Here is an 18167-nt window from a genome sequence, read left to right on the forward strand (position 1 = left end):
GCCTCCCGGGTTCATGCCATTCTCCTGCCTCAGCCTCCCCAGTAGCTGGGACTACAGGCACCCACCACCACACCTGGCTAATTTTTTGTATTCTTAGTAGAGACGGGGTTTCACCGTGTTAGCCAGGATGGTCTCAATCTCCTGACTTCGTGATCCACCCCTCTCGGCCTCCCAAAGTGCTGGGATTACAGGCGTGAGCCACTGCGCCCGGCCCATCTGTGTACATTTTTAAGGATTACCGTGTCAAATCTTTCACTACTTACTTGATGATGTCATCTCATGTGTCCTCACTGACTGCTTCACCATCCCTGGTACAAAAAAAAATATCTTGGAGGTTTTGGCTGCCATATTCTCTTTTATTCCTAGATACTCAGATATAATCACTTTTCCCGAGCATGACTGAAATCAAATTGACATATAAAAAAGTTTCAGGGTAGAAGTTATTTGCTGAGGCATGTGTCACTGACATATTAGATCTATTGAACCTTTATCAAGTGTGTGTTTAACATACAGGATCTAGGCCACTGCATATCTCACAAAAATTTTTATTGCCAATTTTTAATTCTCTCTAGCTCACTGGTTCTCAGCCCTGGCTTCACATTAAAATCATCTGGCCGACTGGGCGCGGTGTCTCAAGCCTGTAATCCCTGCAGTTTGGGAGGCCGAGGTAGGTGATCACCTGAGGTGAAGAGTTTGAGACCAGCCTGGTCAACATGGTGAAACCCCATCTCTATTAAAAATACAAAAGAATTAGCTGGGTGTGGTGGTGGGCGCCTATAGTCCCAGCTACTCTGGAGGCTGAGGCAAGAGAATCACTTGAACCCAGGAGGCGGAGGCTGCAGTGAGCTGAGATCGCACCACTGCACTCCAGCCTGGGCAGCAGAGTGAAAGTCTGTCTCGAAAAAAATAAATAAAATCATCTGGGTAATTTTTTAAAACAATTCTGATGACCTGGCCCCACCCAGACTCTCAGGGAGTAGGATCTGGCATCACATAGTTTTCAAAGATCCCCAGCTAATTCTCATGTGCAATCAGGATTGAAAATTCTCTTTAATGCTATACCAATCTTTGGCATAGGTAAGCTTTCTCTCTTCTGTCCAGAACCTGACTCAATAATAAAATTTTCCTAGAGAAATACCTAGTATAGTAACTGACAATATAAGAAAGAAGTATTATTAACCCATTACATAAATATACCTCCACCCCAAAGAATAGATCCATCCCTATCAATGCTTTAGTCTGCCTTCTCTATTCCCTAACTCAGGCCACTGAACACTGTAGGTGTTAATACATCTTCATTGGCCCCTTGCACTTCTTGGCCTGTCCCCTTTCTCATTCCCTTTAGTTTCTATTCCACAGCTTCGGCACATAAAGTATCACTTTCTCAGCAGCCTCAACTCTTTTTCTATGAAATGGAGGCCATGATGCTAGAATGAATGTTCTTTATTTCCTATTTCCCACTACCACTTCAAAGTTCTGAACTATGTCTGCAACTATCCTTATCCCCTTGCTGCCTGTCTCAGATGAGAGATATCTCACATTTCTTATTTTTCTCACAGTCCCTGCAGTTCTCATTTTCACCACTTGGCTTAAATCTATATACGGATGACCCCAGATCTGTATCTCTAGGCCTAGACCTCTTGAATGTTCGACTTTTAAATCCAACTGGCTGCTGGATAGCTGGATATCTCTTGGGCGCTTCAAAGTTAAGATGCCTCAAACTAAACTCATCTACCTTTTTCCTCTATCAGTAATCTATCTCTCACATCACACCAATGAACTAACCCAGGCAACCAAGCCAGAAACCTGAGAATTATATCTCCTCTCTCCCTCACCTCTATTATCCAGTCCCCAAATCCTGCTGACTGCCCCCTTTTTTCTTCCAAATTAATCCTTCCCACCTTTACTACTAAAGCACAAACTCATATCCTCTTCATATCGACTGCTTCAATAGCCTCCTAACTAGACTCCTTGCCTGTAAATTTATCCTCCTTAGTGATGGATATTAAATGCTTATCAGTACCCTGGTTAAAATTATCCAGTGGTTCCAATATAGGGGATAAATTCCATGTTATTTAGCCTGCATACAAGGCCCTGTGGCCTACTTCTACCCCATCTCCTATCATTCTTAAGTAACAACAAAGTCCTTTGTACTACCACACTCATTTGTACAATCACACCCTTTGTCCTTTGTACTACCACACCCAGTTTGTACTCTTACTGAAATGTCTTCTCTAGTACTTTCTCTTTTGCTTAAGTCTACTTGTCTTTTGAAATTGGATTGGCTGTTCCTCTGCTATCCCCCAACCCAACCCCTAGATGAAGCTAAATGGCCGTTGTCCTTGTAGTTTTCAGTACACCTTTTTGAATTTTTTTTTTTTTTTTTGGTACAGATGGGGTCTCCCTATGTGCTCAGAGTGACCTTGAACTCCTGGGCTCCAATGATCCTCTCACCTCAGCCTCCCAAGGTGTTGGGACTACAGGTGTCAGCCACTGGGCCCAGCCTACACCCTTTTGTGTCGAAATTACCTGATTCTTTCTACTGAACTAAAATCTAAATTCCTTAAGGGTAAGGGCCATACCTGGGCATTATGCCCCTGGTAGAGTTAGGGGCTCAAAAATTTTATTAAGTAAACTATTTAAAGACCCAGGGAGAAAATGGATTTTTTCAAGGAGCAATAGCATCAATATAATGCTTTTCACAATACTGGCAAAGACAAAAGTTAACTGAGTTTCCCAAACTTAGGGACCAATATAAATGTATCTTAACTTGTTCATAAGACCTACTTGGTTCTGGTTGCTTAATCTAGATCTCTCACTGATACCTATACAGCTATTTAGGTTGTATTTCCATTTGGAAGATATGAACTGAGATCATATTCTTGAATTTGATCAAGTAAAATATGGTTTGGGTAAAAAATCTTGTTTGAACATAAAAATGAACTTAAAAAAAGATTTCATTTTTTAACTCAGTCATCTTGAAGAAGAATATAAAGATTCTGATTTTCTTCAGTGTGCTGACAGATGAGATCACTGGTGAAGAAAAGATATAAGCTGATACCATCTTGATTCTGCAGTCTATTTAAAAATTAAAACTTTAAGAATTATTTTCTCCTTAAAGAATCTAAATTTGATGACTCACATTCCTTTTTACATTCCTTTTTTAATAGATATAAAACGTCAAGAGTTTATTACAATTTTGAGTAAATTTTCTTCTGGGTTCTACATAGAATGTTTGCTCCTACTTTATTTTTTTCTTTTTCAGAGCTGAGACTTTATCCCAAAGTTTGGTAACGCTAAAATTGATCAGAAGCTCAGCGTGCAGGGACAGGGCTTATCAGCTAGTAGGTGTCAGTGTAGGTCTATATTGATAAACTGGCTTTTTCAGTTGGGGCCTCCTGTCTTTTCTGATTAGCTTGCCTGAAAAAGTCTTTAAATTTAATGCTCAGGGGATATATGACTCATTGCCAGCGTTCTGGGAGCCAAGTAAGACAAGGTCCTAAGCCTGTCCTCCCCATTTCAGTATGACCTCATTTCTACTCTCAGTTGTGCCTAGTGGTAGAGTCTAGATCCTGTCGGTTCACCTTGTAATCTCCTGGTCCTCCACAAAGTATGACAGGAGATCTAGCATCTAACTGTTTCAAGACTTCCAACCGATCTTCCAGTCTCAGCTTCATACTCCTTTTTTTTTTCCCCCAACCAATCCTCCAGTCTCAGCTTCATGCTTTTTTTTTTTTTTTTTTTTTTTTTTTGAGACAGAGTTTCGCTCTAGTTGCCCAGGCTGGAGTGCAATGGCACGATCTCGGCTCAGTGCAACCTCTGCCTCCCAGGTTCAAGCAATTCTCCTGCCTCAGCCTCCCAAGTAACTGAGATTACAGGCATGCACCACCACACCTGGCTAATTTTCTATTTTTAGTAGAAACGGAGTTTCACCATGTTGGTCAGGTTGGTCTTGCACTCCTGACCTCAAGTGATCCACCTGCCTTGGCCTCCTAAAGTGCTGGGATTACAGGCATGAGCCACTGAACCAGACCCATGCTGTTGAGACTACCACCTGGAGTTCTGTGACACGAATAGGCTTATTACTGGCTTCCCCCTCTGCAGGCCTGGATTCCAGCTAACCAACTTACGTTAACCTGTTTTTCTAGTTTGTTAATTTTATGTTTATACTTCAATAAAAAATTCTGATTGTTATTTTAGTGGTATTTAAAAGGTCTTCACCCTGTTTCATAGATTAGAGATTTTTTAAAGCCAGTCCCTAAATTTCAAACTATTACCCAATTAACTGCTTGTGCCTCTACCCCTTACAATATTGAGCTTCTATTTCCCCCTTTGGAACAGTCTACTGCCCTATGCAAAATTTCCATGAATACATGGTGAGTTGCCATTTTATGGTCCCCTCTGACTTCAACTTCCTGCTGCTCCTAAATCCTGTGTCTCCATTCTGAAGGTATGGCTCTTTGTTTTTATCTTAGTATCAATTTAAATGCAAAACTCAGCTCCTTCTCTCTATTTTCCACACATATACCATAAAAACTACATCCAAACCCACCACTCACACCAAGGCCTCTGTGGTCTGTAGAAGCCTTTTTTCAAGATGTGGAAAGAAGAGGAATGAAGGGGAGTTTACTGACATCATAGAAATATTAAAAAACAGCCAGGTGCAGTGGCTTACTCCTGTAATCCCAAAACTTTGGGAAGCCCAGGAGGATGGATCACTTGAGCTCTGGAGTTGGAGACCAACCAGGGCAATATGGTGAAACCCCCTCTCTACAAAAAATACAAAAATTAGCCGGACATGGTGGCGTGCGCCTGCAGTCACAGCTACTCAGGAAGCTGAGGTGGGAGGTCTGGTTGAGAATAGATAGTCCAGGCTGCAGTGAACTGTGACGTAGCCACTGCACTCCAGCCTGGGCAGGCAGAGGGAGACCGCATCTCAAAAAAAAAAAATATATATATATATATATATATAAAAGACACATAAGTAGAACATATCTATTCAACATTCCTAGATCTTCATCTTTTTTTTCAAATTTTTCTTTTTTGAGAAATGGGGTCTCAATGTGTTGCCCAGGCTGGAGTGCAGTGGCTAGTCACAGGTAAGATCACTGCTCACTGCATCCTGGAATTCTGGGATGCAAACAATCTTCTTTTTCTCAGCCTCACAAGTAGCTGGGATTACAGGTGTGTATGCTGGGCTAGATAGTCATCTTCACATTTCTAAACACTCTTCAAGCACATAGTTGTTAACTGTTAAGCTATGTTCTCTTTATCTTCTGTCTCTAGTCACTCCCCAAATTCTTTTTATTTACAATGCACAAAAAATTGCCTTTCTCTTCTGTTTTCTTAACTCCACCTAGCCAAAATAGAATAATGAGGTATCAAGGCTACGATCATTTCTTTCTCAACTGGATTTCCTAAACAGCTTCCAAATCTCGTGACTCTATATCTTCCCTCCCAATCCTACCTCCTTTATCCAAAGATCTTTCAATACAAATCTGACCAGTGCCCTAACGGCCAACTAAGCCCTTCATAATAACAGACCCAACGCTTGGCATTTTACACAGCTGTTACACGGATTTGGACCTTCTACCTGGAAAATGTCACCCCTCTTGACCTGTTTTAAATCTATTCAACACTCAGGTTTCAGTTTAAACATCCCTTCCTCCAAGAAAATTGTTCCTGACTCCTTCTGGACTTTTAATTAGATACTCCTACCATGCGCTCCAATGCACTTCCCATATAATAGCATTTTTCTCAATATTGTCTGTTCAATATCTTCACGTGCTAGGTAACTATAGTGAATGCAGAGATTGTAGGTGTCTCGCTAGATACTGAATCCTTATCTTCTGATTCGCAGAGTACTCTGTAGTTTTGTTTTGTTTTGAGTCAGTGAATCCAAATGAAATAGTACCCTGTTCTTAATACTGTATGGATCCCATCCAGGTTCATTCCTTTTCTTCCTCATTTTCTCTGTCTTGCCTTTTTTATATTTTGGATAGTTGAAGTCAATCATTTTCTCTGTCTATTCATTCTATTTCCCCAGCCTCTTCATCCCACTAGCCGTCCGATCCCATCTCCATAATTCAGTGCTTCTCCTAACGTCTCTTTTCCCTACTCCAAACCCTGGAGATGTACAAGATCCTACCTTTCACGCCAAATGAAGAAAATATTTAAAAAAGAAACACGAATCAATTTCCATTACCTTTTTCTTCAAAAGGTACCTGGCGAAACCAACGAACACTTTTTTTTTTTTTTTTGAGACGGAGTTTCGCTCTTGTTGCCCAGGCTGGAGTGCAATGGCGCGATCTCGGCTCACTGCAACCTCTGCCTCCCAGGTTCAAGCGATTCTCCTGCCTCAGCCTCCCGAGTAGCTGGGATTACAGGCGCCCGCCACCTCGCCCGGCTAATTCTGTATTTTCACTAGAGACGGGGTTTCTCCATGTCAGTCGGACTGGTCTCCAGCTCCTGACTTCAGGTGATTCGCCCGCCTCGACCTCCCAAAGTGCTGGGATTAGAGGCGTGAGCCACTGCGCCCGACCCCAAGTACACAGCCACCACTCAGCCAGCTATTCTGCAAACTTCCTCGCATCCACACAACACTTCCTTCTCCCTTCCCCGGAAACGGAAAGAGGAAAGGAAAGATAAGGCCCACAACTCAGGGCCTAAGGATCCGTTTTCCTCAGGTTTCCTGATGGGCGGGGCCGAGTGGCCGGCGCCGACTGGCCGGCAGAGCCGTCGCTCTTGGCCGACTCCTCTTCCTATTGGCTTCCCCGGGCACCGCCCCCTGAACAGGGCGGGAGATTCGGTGTGCCGCACGCAGGCTTCCCATCCCCCAGCTGGCCTGCAGGGCTCCTTACCTCCGCCGTCGTCGGGCGCGAATTACTAGAAATTGGCTTCTCCCGTTGGTGCCGAAGGTGCTTTCCCTGCGGCGGCGACTCAGCGGGGTGTCGTTCGGCCGGCGTGAGGCGGCCGGATCGGCGCCAGGCGGAAACCTAGCGGTGAGTAGTGGGGTGTCGGGGCAGCCTGCCTCCCTTTTCTGCTTAGCTCGCGGCTTGTGAGGCGCGTCCAGGTGCACACAGCCCCGCGTCGGAGCTTGGCCCCCAGCGTCCCACGTCGCGCATCTCAGGGCTTTCCCTCGGCACTCGGGACATGGTCTCTGCGCCTCGCTGCCCCCCGCAGGCTGCCCGGGGGCTCCAGAACCCTTTGCTGGTGGAGCGCAGCCAACTGGCCAGAGGTTGGAGGCGCAGGCCAAAGTCCTTTAATACTTGAGGTGAGAGGCTCGCTCTGGGAGGACCTTTCGTTAGCCTGCCCAGCAGTTAAAAGCCTTTTGTGAAAGGGACGCCTAATATTAACATACCTGATTCCCAGCTTACGAAGCCCTCTGGTTGGAAAAGGAGAACTGTGAAGATCTGTAACGAAAGTGGTAGAGTGCCCTGTGAGGTATGAAGAGGAAGAGATCGCGTCCCAGAACCACTGTAGCTAGAACCTTTGATGTCATCCCAGCCTGGAGGCACCCATGTGTCCTGCTAACTAACTGATCGGTCACCTTGGAGCCACGCTTGGCTGTAAAATGTTGATAAGCCAGGCCCTGTTGGTAGAGCTTTTTAATCAAAAAGATGTTGAGACGTTACTTTTCATTTTACAATTGAAATCCTAATAGAATCGTTACACTTTTCCCCAGTTAAATTGCAATCTGAAGAAAAATAGCACGGTCCTACACCGTTATATAAGGGCACTACACGTTAAACGGGCATTATCACTTATTGAGCAGTTTTTCTGTTAGATGTTGAATGAGTTAGAGATGTACAAGAGATCTGCATGGTGAAGTTGAAGTTTAAAGTAAAAATATCTCAGTGTGTACTGCAGTAAGGAGCTAAAAAAGAAAAAGGTTAAAGAAAAAATTACCGATAATTGGGAGCATTCAGTGATGCTCTTTTATACATCAGGCACATGATTTCATTTAATCGTCAGGACTTTGGACAAAGTCACACAGTTATAAAGTATGGAGTGGAGATTGGAACTCACGTTTCTCTGATATTAAAATTGGTGCTTAACCACTAATCTATCCAACCTTTTTCAAAGGATTATGTTTTTTAAAATTACAGCAAATCTTTCATTTGCTTTCAAAGGAGAGTGTGTTGCTAACACTTGGTGCTGCTGAATTGCCTTGAAGTTAACTTCTTGAAAGGGGTGACCGGTAAGCACCAAGGCAATGCCTTGAACGGTCATAATGGTCACTAAATATTGCATTTTATTGTGTGATTGTTAGGTTTTTTGTTTGTTTGTTTGTGTGTTTGTTTTTCAGGAACTGTTGGAAAGGAAAGAAGGAAACGTTTCTCATGAGGTCTTTGTGGACATTTTCTTTAATTTGGTGATTTTGTACTATTTAGTAAGATGCTCCAAAATTAGAAAAGGAAATGTTTGTATAAATGCACTTGGCTACAAACAAGACTCAGGCTGCCTCTGTCCAGGCAATTCTTATATAGAATACCATAGGGAAATTGCCTAGGACAATACTTAGTTGCCTAGAATATTTGTTTTTAAATTTTCCTGGAAAATCTCGTCCCCCCCATCCCCAAGAACAACTAAACTTTGGCCAATAAGAATTATGTAACAGACCTTTACTTGCTTTTTCCTTTAATTACCAGGAAGCTCAGAGCCAAAAATTCGTTTTGTGATTTTATTTTCTGCTTTCCGTTATATTTTTTCTGATGCAGACTCCCTATTAGCATTTATAATTTATAATTTGTTTTATCACATTTGATCCTTGTCATTGCTTCAAATCCTTTGTAGTACATGGCAGCATATAATTAAGTAAAATAATGTAGATTATGCTGACTCTGGCCATGCTCTTTGAAGTATGCTTGATAGAACTAGTAATGTTTCACCCAATGAACTGGAAAGTTAGAGAAACTATAGAATTCTTTGGACATTCTATAGTTATGGGCTATAGAATACCCTAACCCTAACTGACATGTAGAGAAATAACTAGACCTATTATGAATGGTTTTCAGAGGTCAAAACAAGCATTTAGCATTCAGCACAGTAGTTCACACCTGCAGTCCCAGCACTTGGGGAGGCTGAGGTGGGCAGATCGCTTGAGCTCAGGCCACCCTGGGCAACATGGGGAAACCCCGTCTCTACAAAAAAATACAAAAATTAGCGAGGCTTGGCATTGCACACCTGTAGTCCCACCTACTCAGGAGGCTGAGGTGAGGTGTTGCAGTGAGCTGAGATCACACCACTGCACTCCAGCCTGGGTGACAGAGATGAATGACCCTGTTTCAAAAAACAAACAAACCCCCCCCCACAAAAACAACCCAGAACAACAAAAAAAACAAGCATTTAGGATAACATTTTTATTTGATGGCAGGAGAGGTATGTGGTGTAATAGAGTGGTCAGGAAGTTAGTAATCTGCCAGGTACAGTGGCTTACACCTGTAATCCCAACACTTTGGGAGGCCAAGGTGGGCCGATCATGAGGTCAAGAGATCGAGACCATCCTGGCCAACATGGTGAAACCCCATCTCTACTAAAAGTGCAAAAATTAGCTGGGTGTGGTGGTGTACACCTGTAGTCCCAGCTACTCGGGAGGCTGAGGCAGGAGAATCTCTTGAACCCGGGAGGCGGAGGTTGCAGTGAACTGAGATTGAGCCTCTGCACTCCAGCCTGGGACACAGCAAGACTCTGTCTTAAAAAAAAAAAAAAAAGAAGGAAAAAAAAGAAGAAGTTAGGATCAGTCAGACCTGGATTTCAACTCTAATAGACTTTATAATTGTGTGTATTGGCATTAATAATTTAATGAGTTATTAATATTTAATGAGTTAGCCTCAGTCTACTCATTTGTAAATTGGGGACATTATATATATAAAGAGAGGGATGCAAAATACCTATGTGAGAGAATCTGAGGATTTAATGAGCTGGTGTACATAAATGTGCCTAATACAGTGCCTCACAAACAGTGCCCTCAAAAAACCTGTTTGTTTATTTTATACAAATATGTAAATGGATTAAACTTTTTCTCTAATATACCCAGATTCCCCATAATAGGAAGCAGTATCATGACTAGAAAGAAGGCCCAAGAGGACATGTTTTACAAGCAGTGGTCATAAGTTATAGATGAAGTATTTATTATCTTTATTTTTTATTTTTATTTCTAAAATTTTTCCTTCATATCATAGCTAAGTCCACAATTTTTTATTTTTTGTTTAAACAAATTTTTTTGACCTGGTGTGGTGGCTCACTCCTATCATCCCAGCACTTTGGGAGGTAGAGGTAGGTAGATCGCTTGAGCCCAAAGGTTTGAGACAAGCCTAGGCAACATGGTGAAACCTCATTTCTACAAAAAACACAGAAGTTAGCCGGGGGTGTGGTGGCACAAGCCGGTAGGCCCAGCTATATGGGAGGCTGAGGTGGACAGATCACCCGAGCCCAGGTCGGAGTTGTGGTGAGCCAAGAGCGTACCACTGCTCTAGGTGGCAGAGCCCAGACCCTGTCTCAAAAAAAAGAAAAAAAAATTAGAGACAGGGTCTTACTCTGTCGTCCAAGCTCGAGTGCAGCAATGTGATCATAGCTCAGTGTAATCTCGAACTCTGGGGCTCAAGGAATCCTCCCACTTCAGCCTCCAAGTAAACTATAGGCACATGCCACCACTCCCAGCTAATTTTTTTTTTTTTTTTTTTTTTTTATAGAGGCAGGGCCTTACTATGTTACCAGGCTTGTCTTCAGCTCCTGGCCTCAAGGGATCCCCCTGCCTCAGCCTCCCAAAGCAGAGATTACAGGCATGAGCCACTGCACCCAGCCCAGTATTTATTATCTTTGTACACAAAGTATGAACCTCATAGAGTTGTGCAGATTAAATGAGAATACATATGGAGTACTCAAAACTATGTCTAGCACATTGTAAGTACTCAAATTTTGTCCTCCTATCTTCCCACTCCATCCAGATGTTCTCAGTATCTAGGACTTCCTGGCCAAATTGGTAATGGTCTTTTTGTCCTTTACTATACCATTACAACAGCTTTAGCTTTGTAAGGTCTACATGTTATCTATTTATCATGCTTGTCAAAACTTGTGGAACTTGTTTTTGCCCCATTGCTTTCATTTTTCTGTTACCTGACCCTGACTGAGTTCTTTTTCCAATTACAGGTGACTCTATCTGAATTTTGCAGCTGCAGAATGTGTAGTACCTTAAAAGGTAAATGAAAAGTGAAACAAGTCATTTAAGCATGTTGCTTGTCAAAATAAAACTTGGTAACATTGAATTAGTTCTCTTCCTGCAGATAATGAACTCAGAAGAGATAAATGGCTAGTTGTGGTGGCCCGTGCCTGTAATCCCAGCAGTTTGGGAGGGTGAAGTGGGAAGATTGCTTAATTCCAAGAGCTCAAAACCAGCCTGGGCAACATAGTGAGACTCTGTCTCTACAAAAAGAGGAAAACCTGCCTAGCATGGTGGCATGTGCCTATAATCGCAGCTACTTCAGAGGTTGAGATAGGAGGATTGCTTGAGCCCAAGTAGTTGAGACTAAGGCAACACAGTGAGACCCTGTCTCAAAAAAAAAAAAAAAAGAAAGGAAGGGAGGGAGGGAGGGAGGAAAGAGAGACACAGTCAATAGTTTCTCCTGCCAAAAGAAAAGGTGAAAATAAGATTGTAAGAAAGAGAAAAGAGAAAATAAATCACTAAGACACCAAGAACACTGAATCTTAGTTTACATTTTTTGGGTAAACTGATTAGCTGGCAACAGTTAAAATCATCATTAGTTATTTTCAGGTCAGTAGCATAATAAGTTCTGAAAGTACATTTTGTCAGACTAGTCACAGTTGATCAAACTTTTGCTTGCCAAACTCTGGAGGTTTGTTCAGTGAGGAACTGAGTGTTAAGTGTTCAAAAGATTTGTGTTTACTATTTAGTTACCAAGATACCTAGAAAGCCATATTCATATTTGTAAAGTTATTTGGTAAGCATTCCATAAAAGTAAAGGGAGGTGCTTGAGGGTTTTTTATCCAGGTTTAGGACATAAATGAAGTTTAACAGCCTCCCCACAATTGACTATAGCTTTCTAGTGAACAGATAATATAATCCACCAAACCGTTATTCTTTGTTTGGCTATCACTTTTCTAGACACTCATGTATTAACCACCCTATTTCTGTTAATGTGCTTATCTAGATTGGTTGGAGCATTCATTAAAACTTGAATTGTTTTTCTGAGTATATTTTATTTTTTTCTGAGTATATTTTAGCTACCTTGATAGGATTTAGCTCTTCTCAAATCTCAGACATCTCTTTCCCTCCCCAATTTTTTAGATAAAGAATTGAGTTACCTACAGTTGAATATATAGTAATATAGTAATGCATAATATATTTTTTATACTTAAAAAGACTTTAAAAATACTAGATAAAGACATGTATTCATTATGTGAATGTTTAATTTGGTGGTTGATATGAATTCTTCATCACTTTTGAGTAACTTACTGTTTTTGTTTAGGTTGGCAACAATGAGTAAACCAGAATTAAAGGAAGACAAGATGCTGGAGGTTCATTTTGTGGGAGATGATGATGTTCTTAATCACATTCTTGATAGAGAAGGAGGTACTAAGTGATTGTACAATTTGAAGAGATGCTTATTATATAATGTTTAAGGATTATTTCACTTTTAAAACTTTTAACATTTTATTTTGAAAATATAGCACAAAGGATTGATCTGGTTAGTAAAACTAAATAAAAACTGCTTTAATTTTTAGTTTAATTCTTTCAAACTTTAATTGAAAATGTTCAATAAAGCCTAATCTAAAATGAAATGCTCAGTAGTGGTAGTCATTGATAACTACCCATTGTAATTTAAAATATGTGCTTATTTTGAACCCTAAAAATACACACTTTCGAGATTGTGGGGGTTTTCTTGTTTTTGTTTTTTGTTTTTTAACTGTATAAACTGTGGAAGAGTGGTCAGTTTTAATCAAAGAGAAAACTTTTTTCCCAGCTTTTAAGTAATGACAATATAAATATTATAATTTCTTTACTTATTTAAATGTAATGTTTAGAAAGAATTTATACCTGTCAGGCTCTAATTCTTTGGATGTTCTTATAGGAGCTAAATTAAAGAAGGAGCGAGCTCAGCTTTTGGTCAACCCCAAAAAAATAATAAAGAAGCCAGAATATGATTTGGAGGAAGATGACCAGGAGGTCTTAAAAGATCAGAACTATGTGGAAATTATGGGAAGAGATGTTCAAGGTATTTGAGGGGGTGAAATATGCACTCATGTTTCTGCTAGTAGCAAAATTGCTTTATAGGATACACAAAAGTAGTCTGGTAGGTTAAACAGTGGTGTTCTATATTATCGTTTCTCATTTAAAAAGCATTTGCTTCAATTTCTCCACAGTTCTTTTTTTTTTTAACAACCAGTCCTGCACATAGTTTTCAGTAGGAAGGAATCTATAGACCAACCTTTCTAAAGTTATTTTCTTTTTACTTTGTTTTTTGAATTTTGCCGGGATACATGTGCAGAATGTGCAGGTTTGTTACATAGGTATACATGTGCCATGGCGGTTTGCTGCACCTTTCAACCCGTCATCTAAGTTTTCAGCCTTACATGCATTAGCTGTCTGTCCTGATGCTCTCCCTCCCTCCACCCACTCACAGGCCGTGGCGTGTGTTGTTCCCCTCCTGTGTCCATGTGTTCTCATTTTTCAACTCCCACTTATGAGTGAGAACATGCAGTGTTTGGTTTTATGTTCCTGTGTTAGTCTGCTGAGGATGATGGCTTCCAGCTTCATCCATGTCCCTGCAAAGGATATGATCTCATTCCTTTTTATGGCTGCATAGTACTCCTAAAGTGATTTTCAGGATATTTATTTATTTATTTATTTATTTATTTTAGAGACAGGATCTCTGTCGTGATGCCATGGCAAAAACAGCTCACTGTAGCCTCCAACTTCTGGGTTCAAGAGATCTCCCAGCTTAGCCACCTGAGTAGCTAGTACTATTTTTAAGATATTTATTTATTTATGGCCCGGCTTGGTGGCTCACGCCTGTACTCCCAGCACATTGGGAGACTGTGGCAGGAGGACTGCTTGGGCCCCAGGAGTTTGTAACCATCCTGGGCAACATAGTAAGATCCCGTTTCTACAAAAAAAAAAAAATGTTTTTAATTAGCTGGAAGCTGGATGTGTGGTGGCTTATGTCTGTAATCTCAGCACAATTGGGAGGCCAAAGCAGACTGATCGCTTGAGTACAGGGGTTTGAGACTAGCCTGGCGTGGTGGCACACACCTGTGGTCCCAGCTACCAGGGAGGCTGAGGTGGGCGGATCACTTGAGCCTGGGAGGTTAAGGCAGCAGTGAGCCGTGATCATACCACTGCACTCCAGTGTGGACAAGTGAGACCCTGTCTCAAAAAAAAAAAAAAATTATCTGAGCATGGTGGTGTGTATCTATAGTCCCAATTACTTGGGAGGCTAAGGCACAGGATTGCTTGAGCCCAGGAGGTTGAGGCTACAGTGAGCTGTGATTGCACCACTATACTCAGCTTGGGTGACAAATCAAGATCCTAGGTCAAAACAAAACAAAAAAATATGTTTCTAACTTATTTAAAATAACTTTCTAAAGCAAGTTACTTTATTTTTACCTTGATCTTTACAGAACTAGGAGGAGCATTTCAAGAAGTAGTGTCCTAACCCAGGGATGCTGGTATTGTGTGTGTGGCTTTAATTTTTATATCGAAGCCAGATTCCTGCAAGATTATTCTTAACATAAAACATTTTTTAGGCTTGAATTATATTTTAGTTAGGTTTTTCCTGGGTACAAGGAACACAGATCCCCACAACCTAGCTTAAAAAAATAATGACAAGGAAAGAAATCAATATTGTTGGGCACTAGGAGAGTTGGAACTGGGACAGTGTTAAAAACTGAGGAACTGTGCTTTCATGAGTCTCCGGGTCTCCCTGTGTCATCTCTGTGCATCTGTTCTGATTTCTCTATGCCACTTACTTTCTTCATGTACATGTGCTTTATTCTCGCATACTTATAAATGTACATCAAGTTCCCAGTGTTAAACAATTTGGTTTTTCAGTTCTCTCATTCTAGATTCTCAAGAGTCGATTTAGCTCAATTCATTTTTAAAATCTCGACACAGAAATAGCATATAATTGGAATATCCACAGATGAATCATAGTTGAGTTATCTGTGCCTATTACTTAGTTCATTAACTATGGGGGTAGAATCATATTCTCCCTGTATAGAGTTACACAAAAAATGACCACTGCTCCTCAATAGATTTAGTGGGCTGGGTAGGGTCTCCTATCAACTATCCACAGCTAGACAGTTGACATTTTTTGAGGATATTCTAAATAAAACTTGGTGTTCTTGACTCCCTATTATGCCAGGCCTAAGAAGAGATTGAAACAGTATTCCAAAAATGTAACTTTTATCATAAAAATCATTTCTTTAAAAAGCGGTATGTTAGATGTAGAAATTCAGTGCTTACGAACCTTTCTCACATAACAGCACTCACAGCAAATAATATTTGGAGGCACAATGGAATAAATAGAGGAGGATGCTACAGACCAAGGACAAATACCCCAGGGTCCTACCCCTGCTACTGGCCTTGACTGGCATCCTCAAAGGCCTGAGATAATCAGTACTCAGCACATATGAAATCCATACCTTTTACTTATTTATTTATTTGCTTATTTATTCATTCATTCATTCCTCACACTGGGGAGCTTTGCCTTATTTTTTGGCATCATGCCCTGTGTTTTTCAACCTTTTTAAAATTATTGTCCCTTAATTAGCCTTTTTAGACATTTTCTCCTAATCACTTTTTCCCACCTGTAAAATTTCAGTACTATATATATGCTGTATATCTGTTTATCTACTGTGACCCTTTGGAGGGCCGCAGACTATTATATTAATAATGTCAAAGTCTTTTTTCCACACTCCCCCCTGTACCAAGATCCAGTTTTACCCAATTGGGAGAAGTATTGTACCTGTCAAGAATGCCTGCTTTACAGAACATGGAACCGTTAACATTTCAGTGTGCATCTTCTGTCTGTTCATACATGCATGGGCACACATAAGCTTGCACCATTATGTTTATTTATAAATAGGCTTTTTGCAGTTAATAATGTATCATATATACATTACTCTGTCATTAGACATTCTTCCACAATAAGAGTTTTGAAATATATTGCCAAATATCCTCCTAAAGTTTATACAGATTACACTATTTAATCACAGTTACATCTTCCTAAAGACTTGGTTTTGGCCAGGCGCAGTGGCTCATGCCTGTAATCCCAGCACTTTGGGAGGCCAAGGAGGTTGGATCGCCTGAGGACGGGAGTTCAAAACCAGCCTGGCCAACATGGCGAAACCCCATCTTTACTAAAAATACAAAAAATTAGCTGGGCGTGGTGGTGGGCACCTGTAGTCTCATTTACTTGGGAGGCTGAGGCAGGAGAATCGCTTGAACCCGGGAGGCGGAGGTTGCAATGAGCCAAGATGACGCCATTGCACTCCAGCCTGGGCAAAAAGAGTGAAAATCTGTCTCAAAACAAAAAAAAAAGAAATCCCAAATCCCGTCTCTACAAAAAAATACAAAAATTAGCTGTGTGTGGTGGCATGCGCCTGTAGTCCTAGCTGCTCAGAAGACTGAAGTGGGAGGATGACTTGAGCCCAGGAGGGTGAGGCTGCAGTGAGCCACAGTCACACCATTGCACTCTAGCATGGGTGACAGCAAGAATTTATCTCATACACACACAAAAACGTTTAGCATCTGAACCATTTTTAAGTGTATGGTTCAGTGGCATTAGGTACATTCACACTGTTTGTAACCAATCTCCCAAATTTTTCTCATTGTACAAAAGTGAAATGTATTCATCTGTAGATGGTCAGTTGGGTTGCTTCCACCTTTTGGGTATTGCGAATAATGCTAGCTGTGAACATGGGTGTACAAATACCTCTTTGGGACCCTGCATTCAATTCTTTTGGGTATATACCCGTAAGTGGAAATGCTGGATCATGTACTAATTCTATTTTTAATTTTTTAAGGAACCACCATACTTTTTGCACAGTAGCTGCACCATTTTACATATCAACCTACAGTGTACAAGGGTTTCAATTTCTCCACATTCTTACCAACACCTATTTCCTTTTTTTAAAAAAAAAAAAAGTAGCCCTTTTAATGGATATGAGGCGATGATTTTATTTTCTTTTAAATTTAACATATTGTGAAATTCTCAGAGATGAGTCTTCAGACAAAAAGAACTGTAATAGCTAGTAGTATTGCATTCTAATATATAAACAATATAGGGTTTTCTATATTATACTTTTGGATTGTTTCTAACTTTTTATTAGTGTAACTAATGCAGTAGTGATTGATTTTGATGTCAGACTTGAGTCTTTGAATGTAAGTTTGCTGGAGATCACCTGGTTGAACAGTATGCCTTTTTTTTTTTTTTTGAGACAGGGTCTCACTGTGTCACCTAGGCTGGAGTGCAGTGGCACAATCAAGGCTCACTACAACTTTAGTCTCCCTGGGCTCAGGTGATCCTCCCACCTAAGCCTCCTGAGTAGCTGCAACTACAGGTGCGCACCACCGTGCCTGGCTAGTTTTTGTATATTTTGTAGAGGTGGGGTCTCACCATGTTGACCAGGCTGGTCTCAAACTCCTGGGCTCAAGTGATCTGCCAGCCTTGGCCTATCCAACGTGCTGAGATTGCAGGCGTGAGCCATTACGCCCAGCCTGCTTTTTTTTTTTTTTTTTTTAATTTTTAAGATAGCATATCCATAATGCATCAACTGGAATTTTCCAGTTTCATTTTCCTCCAATAAACTGATAACTTAATGATACTTTTAATGCTATCTGAGTGTAGTAGGCTTTCATGTTTCTCAAATTTTCTCTTAAATCTTTTAGTTTCTCATTCGTACCTTAAAACCAGTCGTTTTAGTTAATAACTTTTTCAAGTTTATATTTTGTCTATATTTGACATAGAGACAAAAATAAATTATATAGGCCAGGCGCGGTGGCTCACGCCTGTAATCCCAGCACTTTGGGAGGACGAGGTGGGCAGATCACGAGGTTAGGAGATCAAGACCATCCTGGCTAACATGGTGAAACCCCGTCTCTACTAAAAATACAAAAAAAAATTAGCTGGGTATGGTGGTGGGCG

At 40.9% G+C, this 18167-nt stretch overlaps 1 protein-coding gene across 2 annotated transcripts in view; it reads left to right on the top strand.

Moving 5' to 3' along the window:
* The first annotated feature begins 6769 nt into the window (after window positions 1-6769).
* ORC2 (origin recognition complex, subunit 2) overlaps window positions 6770-18167 on the top strand; it is a 61090-nt gene continuing 49692 nt past the window's right edge. The window contains exons 1-4 of one of the 2 annotated variants that reach the window (XM_011974524.1): window positions 6770-7001; window positions 11152-11200; window positions 12489-12592; window positions 13092-13235. In XM_011974524.1, coding sequence (XP_011829914.1) covers window positions 12499-12592; window positions 13092-13235 — 238 coding nt within the window. In that variant the 5' untranslated portion in view covers window positions 6770-7001; window positions 11152-11200; window positions 12489-12498. Of the gene's footprint in view, window positions 7274-11151; window positions 11201-12488; window positions 12593-13091; window positions 13236-18167 lie in introns of both variants that reach the window. The other variant, XM_011974525.1, reaches the window with a different exon arrangement.

Source organism: Mandrillus leucophaeus, unplaced genomic scaffold (genome assembly GCF_000951045.1).
Source record: "Mandrillus leucophaeus isolate KB7577 unplaced genomic scaffold, Mleu.le_1.0 Scaffold146, whole genome shotgun sequence".
Lineage (NCBI taxonomy): Eukaryota > Metazoa > Chordata > Mammalia > Primates > Cercopithecidae > Mandrillus > Mandrillus leucophaeus.